This window comes from Nicotiana sylvestris, chromosome 8, assembly GCF_000393655.2.
Source record: "Nicotiana sylvestris chromosome 8, ASM39365v2, whole genome shotgun sequence".
NCBI classification, from domain to species: domain Eukaryota; kingdom Viridiplantae; phylum Streptophyta; class Magnoliopsida; order Solanales; family Solanaceae; genus Nicotiana; species Nicotiana sylvestris.
In genome coordinates, this window is record NC_091064.1 from 187016145 (window position 1) to 187034443 (window position 18299).

Genomic DNA, 18299 nt, shown 5'->3' on the forward strand with positions numbered 1-18299 from the left:
TACATCCTAATATAGAGGAAGATCTAAAGAAGGGAAAGGATCAGACTAACAATACAGATCTTATTCATCTCCCTAACGCTATAACAAATTTTTCCAGGGAATTTGATATAAGGAACGAGACCCACAAATCAGAGAAAGAAGACAAAGAGAAGGTAAATGATGATTATTCTCATTATGAGACAGAATCTGAGGAAGAAGTTGAGGAAACTCAATTCCAACCTAGGAAGGAGTCTATCTCAGATACTGAATTAGAAAGTTCAAAAGGTATACATACTACATTGCATGAAGATGTGGATATGTAAATAAGTCAAGACCATCATACCTTAGCAAACAACAACAACCTATCCCCAAGAGGGCTTTACATTGGAAAATAGAGGGCTTAATACTATGAAGAACAATGCCAACTGAAGGAAATCATAGCTCTATCACCTTTTGCCTACAATGATTAACACAATCTCTTGGAATATATGGAGCGTTAAATCCCAAAGTGCTTTTGAACGACTCAAGACTCTTAAAAATCAATACAAGGTTAGTTTTATTGGACTGCAAGAACCTTTTATGAATGCAGACCAAATAGAAAGATACATAAGACAAATTGGGATGCATGGTTGGCACTCAAATGTTAATAACAAAATATGATTTTTTTGGTCCAATGATTTTGAAGTTGACATAGTGACTGACTCTGAGCAATATGTCACTTGCAGACTACATCACATAATTTCTACTACAGTGCTTCATATTACAACTATTTACGCAAAATGTAGAACTTTGTTAAGAAAAGATTTATGGGGTAAGCTAAATGTTATGTCTAATGTCCTGAGAGGCCCCTGGGCTATCATGAGCGATTTTAATATTATAGTTGATCCTGAAGAGAAAATGGGGAACTCCTTATAGAATTGATAAAAGTTTTGACTTTATTTCTTGTATGAGAGATTGTGGTATGCAAGATGCTGGCTTTACTGGAAACATTTTTACATGGTGTAATAATAGAGATGCCCCTAATACTATTTGGAAGAGGCTAGACAGGTTTCTACATAATTGTGAATGGTTTGATCTGTATAGCAGAACCACTATCACTCATTTGGCAAGGGCCTATTCTGACCATTCGCCTCCACTCATTCAATTTGGTAATGGCAATGAGAGCAATATTAAGTACTTTAAGTTTCTAAACTTGTGGACTGAACATGCGGAATTTCAGGATGTGGTAAAAAATATCTGGGAAGAGGAATATCTAGGAAACCCTATGTGGACCCTACATCAAAAGCTTAAGAAGGTTTCTACTAGATTAAGTTCTTGGTCACGGGAAACGTATGGGGATATTTTTGAGGATCCTAAAAGACTGAAAAAACAAATTGAAGTCCTTGAACAATTGCTGGTGGAAGACAATAATGAGGATAATCGAATTAATCTTAATAAAGCCAAGGCTGAGTATACTTAATATCTGAAGTTTCAAGACAACATCCTGAGGCAGAAAGTTAGAGTAGACTGGCTGACTGATGGAGACTCTAATACTTCTTATTTCCATGGGGTTATTAAAGATAGAAGAAGAAGGTTGAGCATCAATAAAATTAAGAATAAATTTAACCAATGGGTGGAAGGCACTAAAGAAGTCTCCGAAGCTACAATTAGATATTTCAAAGGCATTTTTTGCCGGACTCCGGAGTATAATGATTTTTATGATCTGGAAAGTGTTGTTCCTATGGTCTCAGCGGATAACAATTAGTTTTTAGAGAACATGCCCTCTGAAGAAGAGATGAAGGAGTGTGTTTTCTCCATGAATCCTAATAGTACTCCAGGTCCTGATGGTTACACAGCGAAGTTTTTCCAAGCCACTTGGACATTTATAGGTTCCGATGTGACTAGAGTCATACAAGCTTTTTTTTGTGGTGCTAATATTCCTAAATACTTTACGCATACATGCATAGTGATGTTTCCCAAGGTTAATTCACCGCAATAATTCACTGATATAAGACCTATTAGTCTATGTAATATTATTAGCAAAAATTTTGCTAAACTATTGAGCTCTAGACTAAATAAAGTGCTTCATAATCTTATCAGTAGGAACCAGAGTGGGTTTGTAAAAGAAAGGTCCATTACTGAAAATATTCTTTTAACTCAAGAGATTATTCAAGACATTGGTAAACCAAATACCAATGGTAATGTGGTTATGAAATTAGATATGGCCAAAGCCTATGATAGAGTTTCATGGCCATATTTATGTATTTTAATGAGGAAGATGGGGTTTAAGGAAAAGTGGATTGATATGATCTTCAGGCACATATCAGGAAATTGGTATTCTTTGATAGTCAATGGTACAAGACATGGGTTCTTTAAATCAGAGAGAGGTCTTCGACAAGGGGATCCTTTATCTCCATCTTTATTTGTTCTATCTGCTGAGTTTTTATCTAATAAATTGAATTCTATTGCTTGTAGAGAGGATTTCAAAGGCTTCTATATGAATAAAAGAGGTCCTTTGATTAACCACCTAGCATTTGCTGATAATATTATTTTATTTTCTAGTGGGTGCAGGAATTCTCTTAACATGCTCATGGAGACTCTAGCTACATATGAGGCGGTGTCTGGACAATTAATCAACAAAAACAAGTCTTGAGTGATACTAGCTCCTACTACACAACATGAAGAAATAACTAGAGTGGAAGAAATCACTACCATGAAAAATAAAACTCTTCCTTTTAAATATCTGGGATGTCCCATATATGTGGGAAGGAAGAAGATCTCCATCTTTTCTGATGTGATTACTAAAGTACTAAATAGGATTGATGGTTGGCATGCTAAATTTCTTTCTATTGGTGGCAGCGCAATTTTGATCAAACATGTATTAACATCACTCTCAATGCATATGTTAGCGGCTATTCACCCACCAATAGGAGTCCTCCACCAAATAGAGAATGATGGAGAGATTTTCTGGAGCGGCACAGCTGAGAAGAAAAAATGCCATTGGGTAGCATGGGATAAATTATGCATTCCATACTCTGAAGGAGGTGTTGGTTTCAGGAAACTAGAAAATACATGTAATGCTTTTACAACTAAACTATGGTGGAATTTGAGAACAAGTCAGTCATTATGGAAGGAATTCCTTATGGCTAAATATTGTCAAATGTCGCACCCTCTGGTGAAGCAATGTTATTCAGGGCAATCACAATCATGGAATTTCATGTGCAAGATTAAAAGGAGAGTGGATCACTATATTTTGTGGAAAGTGCAAAAAGGTGATATATCTATGTGGTATGACAATTGGACCAACTTAGGACCTCTAAGTGACTTTCTACCTGAAGGAATTAAGCCAACGAACCTCAAGATATGTGAGATTTTAATTGAAGGGCAATGGTGTTGGAATGGTTGGGACATTTACCTACCAGAGAGTGTTAAGAACACCATAAGTAGCCTAAATATTCAATTGAGCATGGAAGGAATGGACATGCCAGTGTGGACAGAAGATACTAAAGGCATTTTTTCCATTTCCTCAGCTTGGCAAATCCTCCGGAACAAGAAGAGTAAAACATGGGTGGATACTATGACTTGGCAGAAAAAGGTACCATTCAAGATAAACTTTATAATGTGGACAGCTCTAAGGGACAGGATACCTATGGATAATAGAGTAACAAGATTTCGTTTTGCCATTCCATCCAGATGCTTATGCTGCAAAATACCTGGCATTAAAGATATAGAACATTTATTTTGTGGTGGCAACTTTGCACAAGAACTATGAAAAATACTATGTAACCCTCTAGGTATTCCATACACTAACATATCCTATAGACAGGTTCTGATCAATTGGTGGAGCAAAAAATATTTAAATCCTGTCTCAACTATGATTGCTAACCATTTACCAGCTGTGGCTTCTTGGGATATATGGAGGTCCAAATGCAATGCAAAATACAATACTGAAAGGACTAGTATTAAGAGATCCTTATCCTTAATAGCCTTCACTATTTCTCATCTAGTAATGGCTCAATTTAGTAGCGTCCATTTGAATACAACTTGGGATAACATATCTCAATTACTTGGAAGCACTATTTTTTTCAAGAAAATCTCCCTAGTGAACTGGATAAAACCTGCAGCTAGTTATGTGAAAATTAACTCTGATGGAAGTTGCAAAGATGGCATTTATGGAGGGGGAGGAGCGATTAGGAACAATGATGGCCATCTAATTTGTGCATACACCCTCCCTTTGGGGCCTGGAACGAGTAACTGGGCAGAAGCACGAGCTCTGTTATTTGGTATTAATTGGTGTATTACTAACATGTTGAATTATTTTATAGCTGAAAGTGATTCAAAATTTTTCGTAGACTGTGTAAATGGATTCTACAAAAGTCCTTGGCGAATATTTCAGGAAGTGGAAGAATTAAGAAGACATAAAGAATAAAATGGGTTTGTCTTGACACACTGCTTCAGGGAAGTTAACTATGCTGCTGACAGGATGGAAACATTGAGCTATAATCTCTGTCAAAATGAAATCTTTCACAACTTTACGTCCCTTCCAAGTCACATTAGAGGGATCCTTAATGTTGATAGATGGAATCTTCCTAATTTTCATATATCGAACAAGAAAAATACTGACATTGTTTACGATCCGCCGTGATTGAAAGTAGTGCGTCTGGCGGTAATCCTTAAACACTTCCTTTGTATAAAAAGATAGAATTATCAATCTTTCAAACTTTTCTTAGGGAGTTGATAGGTTTTGGCTTCTCCCACAACCCAATGTAATATGTTGTCGAAGATGAATAAAATACCTATTTTTCGTTAAAAAAATTATGTGCAGATCCCGGAGCAGCAGCTTTTGGACCGTAGATTGGGTGGCTGCCTTCAGTCCACGCGGAGATTCAAGGTAGTCCTGCAGGTATCCGTAGGCCCTGGCGTCTCCCTCTCTCCCTTTACTCCTATTTTATTTACTTAGTTCAGAAACAATATATCTTTTATCTTTCAGACTTTGTATGTAGTATTTTTAGATCGTCTGTGAAACTGTGACACCAGTTCTGGGTGGTCGAAGCTCAAACAGTTGTACTAGATACATATTTCAAATAGTTTACTGCATTTCTTCCGCTTATTGTAATTTTCGTTGTCTATACGTTATTGCTTTTATAATTATTAAAGAATATAAAATTTGTAAAAAGGTGATGTGTTTAAATAGTCGGTTTGCGTAGCTCGCATTAGTAGGCACCATCACGACTCTCGAGGGTGAAAAATTCGAATCGTGACAAGACACCAGCCTCGACCCAACCAGAGATGTGGGGGACCGATGAGGACGACGACTATAGGATACCTCGATCTTTCATAGTTCCCAATGACTCTGACGCCACCAAAACAATGGCCGAAGAGCTGGAACAAGTCGTACTGACCAAACATCAGCCCGAACGAAAGGTATACCTGGGCACGGGGCTAACGCCCGAGCTCAGGAAAAACTTATTCCTTTCCTTACAGGACCAGGAAAAGACTTCGTTCGGCACCTACTGTTATAATGTAATGCCATTCGTACTAAAAAATGTTGGTGCAACATATCAACGCCTAGTAAATCGATTGTTCGAAGAACAAATAGGAAAATATATGGAAGTTTATATTGATGACATGCTAGTTAACTCTGTGCGGAGCATAGGACCATTTAAAGCATTTGCAGGGAACCTTCGATATACTGATGAAGTACAAAATGAAGCTCAACCCGGAAAAGTGTGTATTCGGGGTTGTCTCGGGCAAATTCCTTGGCTTTATGGTGTCCAATCGAGGGATTGAAATCAACCCCGATAAAATCAAAGCTATCGAGGACATCACGGTCGTGGATAATGTAAAGGTCGTGCAAAGGTTAACGGGGCACATAGCCGCCCTAGGGCGATTCATCTCGAGGTCCTCAGATAGGAGTCACTGATTCTTCTCACTACTTAAGAAGATGAGCAATTTTGCATGGACTCCGGAATTCCAACAGGCCTTGGAGGAACTAAAGCAGTATCTATCGAGCCCGCCACTACTTAATACCCCGAAACTGGACAAACAACTTTACTTGTACTTGGCAGTCTCGGAGATAGCGGTAAGTAGAGTCCTGGTCCGAGAAGAACAAGGTACGCAATTCCCTATCTATTATGTTAGTCAAAACTTAGGTGAGGCTGAGACTAGATATCCACACTTAGAAAAATTAGCACTTACTTTAGTAAGCGCCTCTAGGAAACTACAGGCATTCTTCCAATGCCATCCAATATATGTTGTGACAACTTATCCTCTTCGAAATATTTTGCACAAACCCGAACTGTCGGACTTGTTGGCCAAATGGTCCATCGAAATCAGTGGGTACGATATTGAGTATCAACCCCGAACTGCCATAAAGTCTCAAATCTTAGTAGACTTCGTGGCTAATTTTTCACTGGCCCTCGTACCCGAGGTTGAAAAGGAACTGCTGATGAAATCTGGTACATCTTCGGGAGTCTTGACCCTCTTTTTGTATGGTGCTTCGAATGTGAAGATGTCCGGACTAGGCATCGTACTAAAATCACCCACGGGTAATGTAGTTATAAAATCTATTAGAACTACGAAATGGACTAACAATGAGGCCGAATATGAGGCCATTATTGCAGGTCTCGAACTAGCTAAGAGTTTGGGAGCAGAGGACATAAAGGCCAAGTATGATTCCCTCCTCGTGGTAAACCAAGTTAACAGGACTTTTGAAGTCTGAGAAGACCGAATGCAAAGATACTTGGAAAAACTACAGATAACTCTACATCAGTTTAAGGAGTGGACCTTGCAGCATGTACCTCAAGAACAGAACAACGAGGTCGACGCTCTTGCCAATCTAGGCTCATCGGTCGAAGACGACGAACTCAACTCCGGGATTGTCGTACAACTCATGAGGTCGGTGATCGAAGAAGGCCACCCAGAGATAAATTCCACGAGTTTGACGTGGAATTGGAGAAACAAGTATATAGAATACTTAAAGAACGGAAAGCTCCCATCGGATCCAAAGGAATCAATAGCTTTACGCACAAAGACAGCACAGTTCACTTTGTCCAAAAACGGAACGTTGTTTAGAAGGACTTTCGATGGACCAGTGGAAATATGTTTGGGACCGGGAGATACTGCTTACGTCCTACAGGAAGTTCACGAAGGCACTTGTGGAAATCATTCTGGTGCCGAATCATTGGTCTACAAAGTAATCAGAATAGGATACTACTGGACCGATATGGAGAAGGATGCAAAGGAGTTCGTTCGAAAATGCGATGAATGACAAAGATATGCACCAATGATTCACCAGCCCGAAGAGCATCTCTATTCGGTCTTATCCCTATGGTCGTTTATGAAGTGGAGAATAGACATCGTTGACCCTCTCCCATCGGCCCAGGTAAAACTCAATTTATTTTATTTATGACTGATTATTTTTCTAAGTGGGTTAAAATATAGGCTTTCGAGAAAGTCAGAGAAAAAGAAGTCATAGACTTCATCTGGGACCACATCATATGTCAATTGAGGATGCCCTCCGAGATCGTATGTGATAATGGAAAGAAATTCATCAGCAACAAAGTGACTAAATTTCTCGAGGATCACAAGATCAAGAGAATCTTATCGACGCCTTATTATCTCAGCGGAAACGGCAGGCCAAATCGACCTACAAAACCATCATTCGGAACCTTAAGAAGAGATTGATCGATGCCAAAAGGAAGTGGAGAAAGATATTGCCCGAGATTCTATGGGCGTACCGCACAACGTCAAAATCTAGTACCGAAGCAACACCGTTCTCATTAGTTTATGGCGCTGAGCCTTAATCCCTATTGAAGTCGAAGAACCCATATGCAACAGAAAGTCAAATAACGAGGCCATGAATACGAGCCTAAAATTATTGGACGAAAGATGTGAAGCTGCCCTCGTCTGATTGGCTGGTCAAAAATAGCGAATTAAAAGGTACTACAATCGAAGAGCCAATCTTCGACATTTTAACTTCAGAGATTTAGTGCTAAGAAAGGTCACCCTCAACACCCAAAATCCAAATGAAGGGAAGTTGAGTTCGAACTGGGAAGGACCATACTAGGTTATTGAAATCATTGGGAAATGGTCCTACAAGCTCGGTACAATGAATGGCGAACAATTATCGAGCAATTGGAACTTATCGCACCTAAAACGATACTACTGCTAAGGTACGACGTTCTCCATTTTCATGTATATTTGAAACTAACTCCTACAGGTGTTCAATTAGAAATAACAATGGACTCCTTAACGCGAAGATTGTAGGTCTAAAATCACGCGTTGCACTCTTTTTCCCTTAGACCGATTTTGTCCCAAAAGGTTTTCCGGCGAGGTTTTTTAACGAGGCAACCATTGATCCTGCTAACTTAGAACGAGCCAACAGTATCCGAGGCTTCTTTACAATCAACCTCAAATACTGGAGAACATTACCCTCGAATGCAAACTTTGTTGCGAGGAAATTACTTCATGGCATCAGGGCCTCGACAGGAAAATTTGTAAGGGTCAAACGGTCAAACGAACAATGCTCCGTAATTTGCCTGAGCCCTAGCACAAAACATGTATGCATGTATAATAAATTATAAAGAGAAGTATTTTTTCTTGCCAATATCTCATGCCTTAGAAATTTTTTTCTACTTTATAAATTCATACACTCGATCTATTATGTAAACAGGCTCAAGGGCCAACAATAACCAGAGCTCGGACAATTACCCCCTTGCTCGGGGACTGCCGCCCAAAAAATAAATGAGATCGAATCATTAAAACTTTGAGATTATAAGACAATTTAGGCAATTCTCGATCTTTATAGGCCACGGCCACCCCACTCGACTGACACTTCGGGAAAGCTCGAAGTAAAACGGGAAAATAAGCCCAAGGGGTAAATCCTGAATTAAAGAGGCTAAAGCCAAATTAACACGGCTCAGAAACGTCCGAATTTCATAACAAAGCAGGCCTACGAATTATTTCACAACCGGTTCTAAAAGGCTACCCTAGACCAAATCTTAGTACTTAAGATATTTTCGAGAAAAAACGTCGATAAATATCAAACTCCGATAATGCCTTAACCCATAAAGGCAGTAAAAGCAAGATTTTGTTCGAACCCTCGAACACGACTTTATTATTTCATGCTAAGGCATTACAACCTTTGCGAACATGAATGACAAAGTAAAGGAAAAAAAATCATAAAAGCCAAAAAGGGTATAAAGCCTTATATATGTTAAAAAGATCGTTCTACAAAGGCCAGATCAGTCAAATACAAATACCTAAGGGCTACTCTCACTTCGAGATCGAATTATTACTCTTACTCGACTACTGAGCTTAAGGGCTACTTCAACTCGAGTTCGAATAAATTCTCACTCAGGGATTGTTCTTCGAGCCTAATGGCCACCTGATTTCAATTTCGAGATAACATTCTCACTCGAACATCAAACTCAAAGATTACCTTATTCTGAGTCTAGATAAATGATTCTACTCGGATCCGATTTATCGAAAACTGCCTCAGGTCAAGTTCGAATATTTGATCTAGGACTATTGAATACAACTATATAACTTTGTATTAAGGTACTTTGACACTTGCATAAAATAACTAAAGGACAACGGATTCGGGAGCCATGGAAAGGAAAAAGCTTTTGACATATCAAAGTTTTTTTACAAGGGCTACATGGCCCGATCAAAAATTTCTTTACAAAGGTTGATTGGCCTCAAAGCAAAAGCAAAAATTACTGGCCTAAGCAGTACGGTCCTTATCGGATGAAGCTTCTTTGCCCTCAGAATATTCTCCACTAGATCCACTCACATTCTCGGAATCCTCGTAGATAAATGCTAACTTCTGAGCCGTTGCTTCCTCAGCCTTGGCGATCTCGAGTTCAGCAGATATATCGAAACTTGAGCAAGGACCCTATCGAGAGCCTCCCTTCGATCTTGCCACTTCGAATGATCCACCATGCCCTTAGCATGCTGGAGGGTGGCTTCGGCATCGACTTTGTATTGTGTCGCAGTAGCCTCGGCCTTAGTATTTGCTGGGGCCGCTTAAGATCTGGCAACCCTGAGCTCTTTGGCCAAACTGGCTAAATTGGATTCGAGCTCCTCTACCTTCTTAACTTGGACCGGGGCATTATCTCTTGCAGATCGAAGTTGTGACTTGGCTAAATCTAACTCTACTTGAATGGTTTCCTTTTGTGCAGCCAAAATGTCCATATATCCCTTAAACTTTTCACCCTCGGCTCGTACTCTATCTATTTGCTCTTAGAGGCCCTTAATATGTTCGAGCCTCTGTCGAACTTGTAGAATTAGATTGTTAGTTGTTATCTCTGACTCGTCCTCACTATCATAAAGAACTCAGAATACCTGCTCGGCCATCTCAGCATGCTCATCTCGAGCCGCCACCAAGTCTACCAGAAGTTTCTCTCTAAGAAGCTTGTAAATATTACATTTCTCAGTGAGGCCCTGGACCTAGGCCTTGAATTCCTCTCGGATTCGAAGAAAGGCCTCATGATGCAATATCGAAGCCTACAAGAAAGGAAAAAAATGTTAGAGATATCTATAATTCAAAGTCATAAAAAGATAATGGCCCTTGAACTTACCCGATTCAGAGCATGCTAGGCTGGCCTTGTTGAACAAGCAAGTAACTTCCACTGCATCCATCTTGGCTTGGTCCTCTTCAGTGATCAAGCATCGGAGATAGCTAGCCACCTATACAGGGGTAGAGAAAACTTAAGCATCCTCTGGGATCGAGATGATAAGTGTCCGCTTACATTCGGGATCAATGCTGGGGGTCGTGAATTTGTTGGTCAGTTTAAAGCTCGAGGAAGCCTCATTCAAGCTCTTCCTCGGTACGTCCAAGTCACCCAAACTGGTGACATCTTCCACTTCAGAAAAATAGCCACCGAAAAGATCTTCTGCTTCGTAGACCTCTACGTCGTGGCGAGTCTCCATCGCCTGGGCGTCCTTGATTGCCGTATCAAAGAACGAAGGCAGCGAGAAGAAATCTCCAATCTCCATTGTTCCAAGTGAATCTTTTGGAGCTCTGCCTTCATCACGGGAAACATCAGGCATGGTTTCTATGCCAACCACGACCGCCTCCTCGGTATCCCTCCTACCTCGAGTTGAGGGATCTTAGAATCTTTCCGGCTCGGGCTCATCAGGTCAGGGCAAAGCAGTTTCGGCTTCCATCTGTCCAACTATTCTTTGAATCTCGGTGCCAGCTCGCGCATGAGTCACCAATCCAGAGTTTTCTTATTCTCCGTATTCATCTTCGGTCTCATCCATTATCTGTTGGACGTACTCCAGAGTTATATGGATGACATTCCCCTTAGGCTTACAGGGCCTCTTGGCCGACCTTTTCTTTTTCGGGACTGGAAAACTTTGAGCCTCCTTTCATTTCTTCTCTTTGCCCTACTTCGGGGCAAATGAGGAAAGAAGTGCCTCTTCTTCAATAGAGGGGGGCCTCATTGGTACATACATCCTGAGGCCTATAAAATGAAAAAAAATGAGTAAGTACAATAACAAAGCCCGAATGAAAACCTTTTAAAGGAAAGAAGATTACTGTGGTTACGGTTCTCCCATTGACCCCTCGATAACTCCATCCAGGCACGTTCGGAGTAAGATTTTTGCGGTACTAATCCCTCGACCCATTGCCTCAGGGCGGGGATCACTTCCAGCATAACGACTACAGTTGTAACACAAAAAACTTAGATGAGGGGAAGACAAGAAGTAAAACGGCAAAAATAAATATTCAAAGGCAAAGCAGTACTTACGCTTCATATTCCACTTTTCAAAGAACGACATGTCTTCGGCAGGGATTAGATTAGAAGTCTTTATTCGAACAAATATGCCCATCCATCCCCGGTCTCAGGTCTCGTCTATGCTCGAGAATGGGGGTTTGGTGGCTCGGCGCTAAAGATTGATCATGCCTCCACGATAAAACTGGGGGCTGTAGAGGTGCATGAGGTGAGTGAGGGTAAAAGGATGCCCCTCAATCTTGCTTGCAAGGAATCAGAGGAGGATCACAATCCTCCAAAACGACGGATGAATTTGGTCCAGAGTGACATCGTACCTCTTTAAAAAGGCAACGATGATAGGGTCTAAGGGACCTATCGTGAAGGGGTAAGTATAGACACTCAGATACCTCTCAACGTAAGTTGTTATAGATTCCTCGAGGCTAGGAACTACTACATCCTTGCCTGCCCATTTGCACTCATTTTTCACCTTCTCGAGGAGACCTTCTGTACTCGTACATATTTACCTTAACATCAGTTCACATCGACCAGGTGTCGAGGGTGTATTCTTCACCTTGAAATCAGCAGCAGTGGCACACTTCGTCGAAACGAAGTCCTCGACGGGATGTTTTGCCCCCTGCTGCGGCGCTGGCGGACTTTGATAAAGAGGTGGTTTCCTTGTGCAGAACGATTTTTGAAATTTTAGCCATTCTTATAAGTAGAGAAGGATGAAACGGGGGAAGAACGTTTGGTGTTTTACGATGAAACAAGTTAAAAGTTTCAGAGATCTGGAAATACAGAGCTCTGAAGAAGGCAAAGATTTTGAAGATTAGAGTGAAGGAGATTTGTTGGTAAAGTTTGAAAGATAAAGAAAGATGCACTTATAGGTTGAAGTCGACGGTTCAATACCGGTAGTGGTCGGTCGGCAACTAACGCACCTTAAATGCCTGGGAATCGAACCGACGGGACATTTCGGTCACCTCTGCCGCTTACGCCACAATGCTTACGTCATGATAAACTAAGGGAAGTTTGAAGACTCAATTCATTTCTTGTCATTGTACTCCAAAAAAACGAGGAGACTATGTGTATGGTCAAAACCGGACTTGCCTAATTTTGTACGACTAACCGAAATCAGGAAGAAAGATCAAGGCTCGACCTCGGTTATATTGGAACGTGGTACGGAGATGGATTGGTAAGCTCGTGGATCAATGGTCAATCAAGATCGAGACCCGCCGCGATCGAGATCGAAGCGAGAAAGAGATCGAGCAAGATCGAAGGAAGCCTGCTACGTCGAATAACAGAAAGCCGAGATATCCGTGATCGGGCAAAGATCGTAGCGAAAATCTCGGCACGTATCGAATCAGGACCAGTTATTTAGCCTATCACGGGATTTGCTTCTGTATTTAGAATTGTACCATAAATAGGATTTCTCTAGTAAAGAGGATTCTAATTATTATACATTCACGCATAACAAGGCAGTATACTATATTTTTCTCTTGCAAGCTCTGTTGTTTATACTTTTCAATAGCATACTTAGTTAGTTCGAGACGTTTTAGCTCGAGGATCACAATTGTTCATCATAGTGGTTTGCTCCTGTTAATTTCTAATATTAATTCTTATATTTATCAGTTTGTGCCAAATAAAATCACATATCCTTAAAACTACATATAAGTTTAATTGTTATCCAATTTTAAGGGTAAACAGTTAGCTTATCGATAACTACAGTAAACAAGTTTGAGGTTAGAACCGATCCTCGATGTAAATCCCCGTTTTTGATAAGCTCATTTGTAGCTTCTTCTATTGCTTTAGTGACAACTCCTTCATTAATTAAGAAATGAAAAAAAATTATTCCAATTTAGTGTTACATTAACAAAAAACATTGTCGACATTAATAATTAATAATTAAATAATACTATTTTATTTATTTGTTTTGTTTTACATTACTTTCTTATTAATCCATTTTGAAAAATAACATCTTTATATATTTATTTTACGCTTCATAACATATATATGAACTATACAATCATAAGCTAGAAAACAAAAAGTAGAAGATGTGTCTTTTTTGGGATCATTCATAGAGTATATTGTGCTTGAAATGATGACCCCACATGAGTTTTCTTCTTTAAGTTTTGGTGTTGAATTTTGGTCGAAGCCCATATATAAGATCTGCAGTCCGAGCTGGTGAGTGAGCCTGTAAATCTTTCCTTTGCTAATATATTATAATAGTCGTTTTTTTGTGTTATTTCTCACTTATTTTTGGTAAAAGAGTTCAAATTAACTTGTACCTTGACTTATTTCTTGGGATATCACTTATGTCACTATGTTTACTAATGCTTAAACCAATGAAAAAAAAAACTTAATATTTTTGTCTTTAATGAGATTTAAAATTAAGATCTCATGATTTTTCACTCATAATTGTTGCTCACTTTGACCCACAAAACATTACATTATTGATTTCTTTAAGTTTTTGGTTTCAAAATTAAAGTTTTGACATGTTCCTGTCTTATTCCTTCTACTATTCTTAATTCTTAAATAAATCTATTTATCACTCCTCTCTTTGAAATTTGAATTGGACTTTCTTTGAACCTTTTTCAAATGATTACGTGCACTCGTGGTTATGCTTCCCTTTTATATTGCTTATTGATAATCTATAGCCAAAAGCATAATTGTTTGGAACATTTCAATCCCGTATTTTTAAAATCTTTTTTACTTTCTATTGGAAAATGAACACCCCACCCCGGCACCCCCTTCCCACATAAAGTGTAAAGTACAGTATGGCAAAAAAAAAAACACATTAAAAACCATGATAAATCTAAAAGAGTGACTTCATTTTTGGTATGATATTAATTGGGAATAAAAAGTACCGTAAATACCACCAGAAATATTTTTTTTTCTTAAAAGCGAATCAGCTTATCTGGAAAATAAATGTACACCATCTTAATTTGTTATACTGTTTCTCAAAATATATTATCCTACTTTTTACTATGCTGTCCCAAAAAATATATTCATTTTCCTAACATATATATATAGAGAGAGCGCACTAGCTTAAAGTATAAGATCAAATACGTAATGTTTAGGCTTTAGCTAACAATAATGGTATAAATGATCCAAACTAAAATGAAAGTAAAAATTAAGATATTTTGTATGAAAGAGATTTATTTTAAATCCTTTTCCCTTTAATTTATTTGCTGACTTTGTCTTGTACAATAAGAAGGGTCACGTGATGAGATGCCAATATGAAGTCACAAAATCAAAGTTCTTATTTAAAATGCCAATAAAGCACACGTCTAGTTTTTTCTTTTTCTTTTTTGGACACACGACACACGTCTAGATAATCACCCTACCAAATGGACCAAATCCAAAGTCCAGCACTATGATATAAATAGTTTTCACAAATTCCTTTCATCTTCCTTTGCCTTTTCTTCTTCAAATTCTCTTCATTTTCATTTCAATCTCCCCATTTTTTTCTGCCATTATAGTGCTGCATGCATGTTTTCTTGAATAATATAATATGGTACATTTTCTTGTTTCATGCATCTTTTATTTTTATTATGACTCTCCACCTAGTCCTTGAAAAATAATCCCAAAAAACAAAATCTGGGCTGAGGTGGAGCCAAATTTAAAGTTTATGGGTTCAAGAGTCTAGATGTTTTAAATTAATAATTTATACATATTGAATAATTTTTTTAAAAGACAAATATAGAGTTTGGATCAAAGTAGTTCAGCCGAACCCACACATTAATCTCTAGCTCCGCCACTGTTTCTGGGTGACTCAATAGTCTAGATTATTTTCATGGGGTTCTTAGAAAAATTCAAGAAAAGGGTATTAGTCTATTACATTTTTCTTCAATGTGTTAGTGGTTACTATTTACCTGGTAGTTTTCCACACAAACATGAGGTGGGTGATCAGTTATCTGTAAAATTGAATTCCTTAACCTCAATTAACACATAAATACCTTATGGATATTATAGTTAATTACCTTTCTGTAAACCTTTAGAAGGTGTGAAAGATAGTTCTGAATGAGAGTAAAATCTGTTTGTGCCATTATCACCTAATGAATTCAAGATTCTGAAAGAAAGGATTGATAATATGTTTCAGATTAATCTGAATCTTGATAACCTTCCTGCTATTCGATATATGAAAAAAGATGATATTTTTCTTTGGTGGGCTGATTATCCTGTTGGTGTTAAGGTTGATAAATCATATAATGTGTTTAACCATTTAAAATTTACTGTATTGGTTCATAAGTATGAAAAGTACGATGCCCGCTGTGATTGGGGCAGAGTTGATTACAACTGATGACAGGTCTAACACAGATGCACCAGGGTATATGGTAGTTGGATTTGAAGTTGTTCACTGTAGTTTTCAACATGACATAAATTTGCTGAAGAATTTAACACCATATGCTAAATATTCGTCGAAATTAATTGTGATCTTGAAGCAGTAGGACAGATGATTAAGGTTAGGGATTTGATTTTAGCTATGATGAGTGATATTAAGTGGCCATCAAGATGGGATGCATAATTAGAAATGGAAGGCTCAAAAGTTCATTGGTTTTCGATTCTGGATTCGTTGATGGTCATCACTTTTCTAGCAGGAATTGTTTTTATTATTTTCTTGATGAGGACAATTCGAGGAGATCTAGCACGATACAAAGATTTTGATAAAGAGGCGCAAGCACATATGGATGGAAACTTGTTGTTGGCGACGTGTCTGAACTACTTTGTGTGGCGGTTGGAGATGGGTGTCGAATTCTGGAATTCTATTTTTCTATATGTTCTTAGGAATTATTGCAGGATATGTTGCTGTTTGGAGGTTGACATTGGAGGGTCTACGGAGCGGTAGAGGTAGGTCAAAGAAAAGATGGGGACAGTTGATTAGGCAAGACATGGTGCAACTTCAGCTGACCGAAGACATGACCCTTGACAGGAAGGTATGAAGTCAAGGATTAGGATAGTAGAGCAGGTATTCTAGAGTGTTCATAACAATAGTAATGGCACACAGTCTCGCTTTTTGTTGGTAGTAGGTTTATATGACTAACCGTTGTTTTCTTTCATTGTTGATCATCCTACTATCTTGTTGTTTTATATGGCTTTTTGGTACAGTCCCTTTTTGTCTATATTTTTATTAATGTGGTGCTTATGCTTTTCTGAGGCGAGTGTCTATTGGAAACAACCTCTCTATCCTCACAAGGCAGGGGTAAGGTGTGCGTACACACTACCTTCCCCCGACCCTATAATGTGGGATAATACTGGTTATGTTGTTGTTGTTGTATGTTGCTGTTTGCCTTTTGAAAACAATGAATTGTGGTGACACTAAGGGATGGTTTTCTATTTCCTGGAAAGTTTCTTGCTTTTCTTATACTAACTATTCTGAATTTCCTCTTATGGGGAAGTCATAGTACTGGTGCAATTCCTATCTCTACTTGCATTATCCTGCTGTTATTCTGGTTTTGCATATCAGTACCTTTACACTCATAGATGGACTAATTGGGACTAGGGGCTCTAAATGGACGGGTCGGGTCTAAAATGGGTAATGGAAAATGGATAAATTATCCGATCCGACCCATATTTAATATGGATAAAAAACGGGTTAACCGGTGGATAATATGAGTTACCATATTATCCATAACTTCTTGCATATGATCACTATTGGGAGAATTCTTAGTCTCTATACCTTGAGGAACCCCCAATTTGAGATTTTACAAATGTAAATGTTAGACCAATTGATTATCAATTGGTTACCCATATGATTCTTATCTATATTTGACTCGTTTTTAAAAAGTTCATTATCCAACCCATTTTTAGTGGATAATATGGGTGGTTAACTGTTTTCTTTTAAATATTTTGGCACCCCTAATTGGGACAAAGCACCATATCTCGAGTACCCTATTCGTAGCAATCAAATTTCAGCAAATAGATTTCCAACTTGGTTGCTTGTAATCGTAGCAGGAACCCTTCTTTCTATTTGGAACTCTCTTCATTGAGCTATATTTCATCATGTCTAGCTTATGGCTCGGTCGTGTTTCCTATGTTTTCAGGTTTCTTTTGGTAGTATTGATCCTGTTGATAGTAGTATGTGCTCAAGTGTCTTTTATGCATCTTTGTGTTGAAGATTGGAGATGGTGGTGGAAATTATTCTTTGCATCTGGTTCAGTTGCTATCTTCACTTTCTGCAGAATATCTTGAAGATCAATTGGAAACTATTTAAGTAACTTAGCTGCAGAATTTGATAGTTTTGTAGTACTACTTTTCATTTTTCCTGCAGCCGAGGGTCTTCGGAAACAACCTCTATATCTCCACACGGTAGGGTAACGTCTGCCTACACACTACCCTCCTGAAATCTCACTTATGTAATTATACTGGGTATGTATGTATGTATGTTGTTGGTGGTGTTGTACTACTTTTTGAATTCAACAAACTTCTATCATCCAAGATAGTACCTCATATAATTCAAAGACAATAAGTTATTGTTATAGAGAAACTAAATTCTGAGATTGTGTACGAAATGAGTTACAAACTTGCATTGGGATTTTGCAGGCACAAAAACTGGCTTTCTTAGAAAACATTTCTTGCATACTTTATTGTATGGTCGGTCTGTTTAGTTATTGGTGAAATGTTTGC

General features: G+C 38.5%; 2 protein-coding genes and 1 pseudogene across 2 annotated transcripts; all 3 read left to right on the forward strand.

Annotated features, from left to right (window-relative positions):
• Positions 1 to 925: 925 nt before the first annotated feature.
• On the forward strand, positions 926 to 1438 carry LOC138876131 (uncharacterized). The gene has a single exon (XM_070155030.1). It carries the CDS (start codon positions 926 to 928, stop codon positions 1436 to 1438), a length of 513 nt encoding a protein of 170 aa, XP_070011131.1.
• Positions 1439 to 6688: 5250 nt separating this feature from the next.
• LOC138876132 (uncharacterized) lies at positions 6689 to 7228 on the forward strand. Its single transcript, XM_070155031.1, has one exon. The coding sequence runs from the start codon at positions 6689 to 6691 to the stop codon at positions 7226 to 7228; it is 540 nt and encodes a 179-aa protein (XP_070011132.1).
• Positions 7229 to 15152: 7924 nt separating this feature from the next.
• On the forward strand, positions 15153 to 18164 carry LOC138875809 (transmembrane 9 superfamily member 11-like; annotated as a pseudogene).
• Positions 18165 to 18299: the final 135 nt, after the last annotated feature.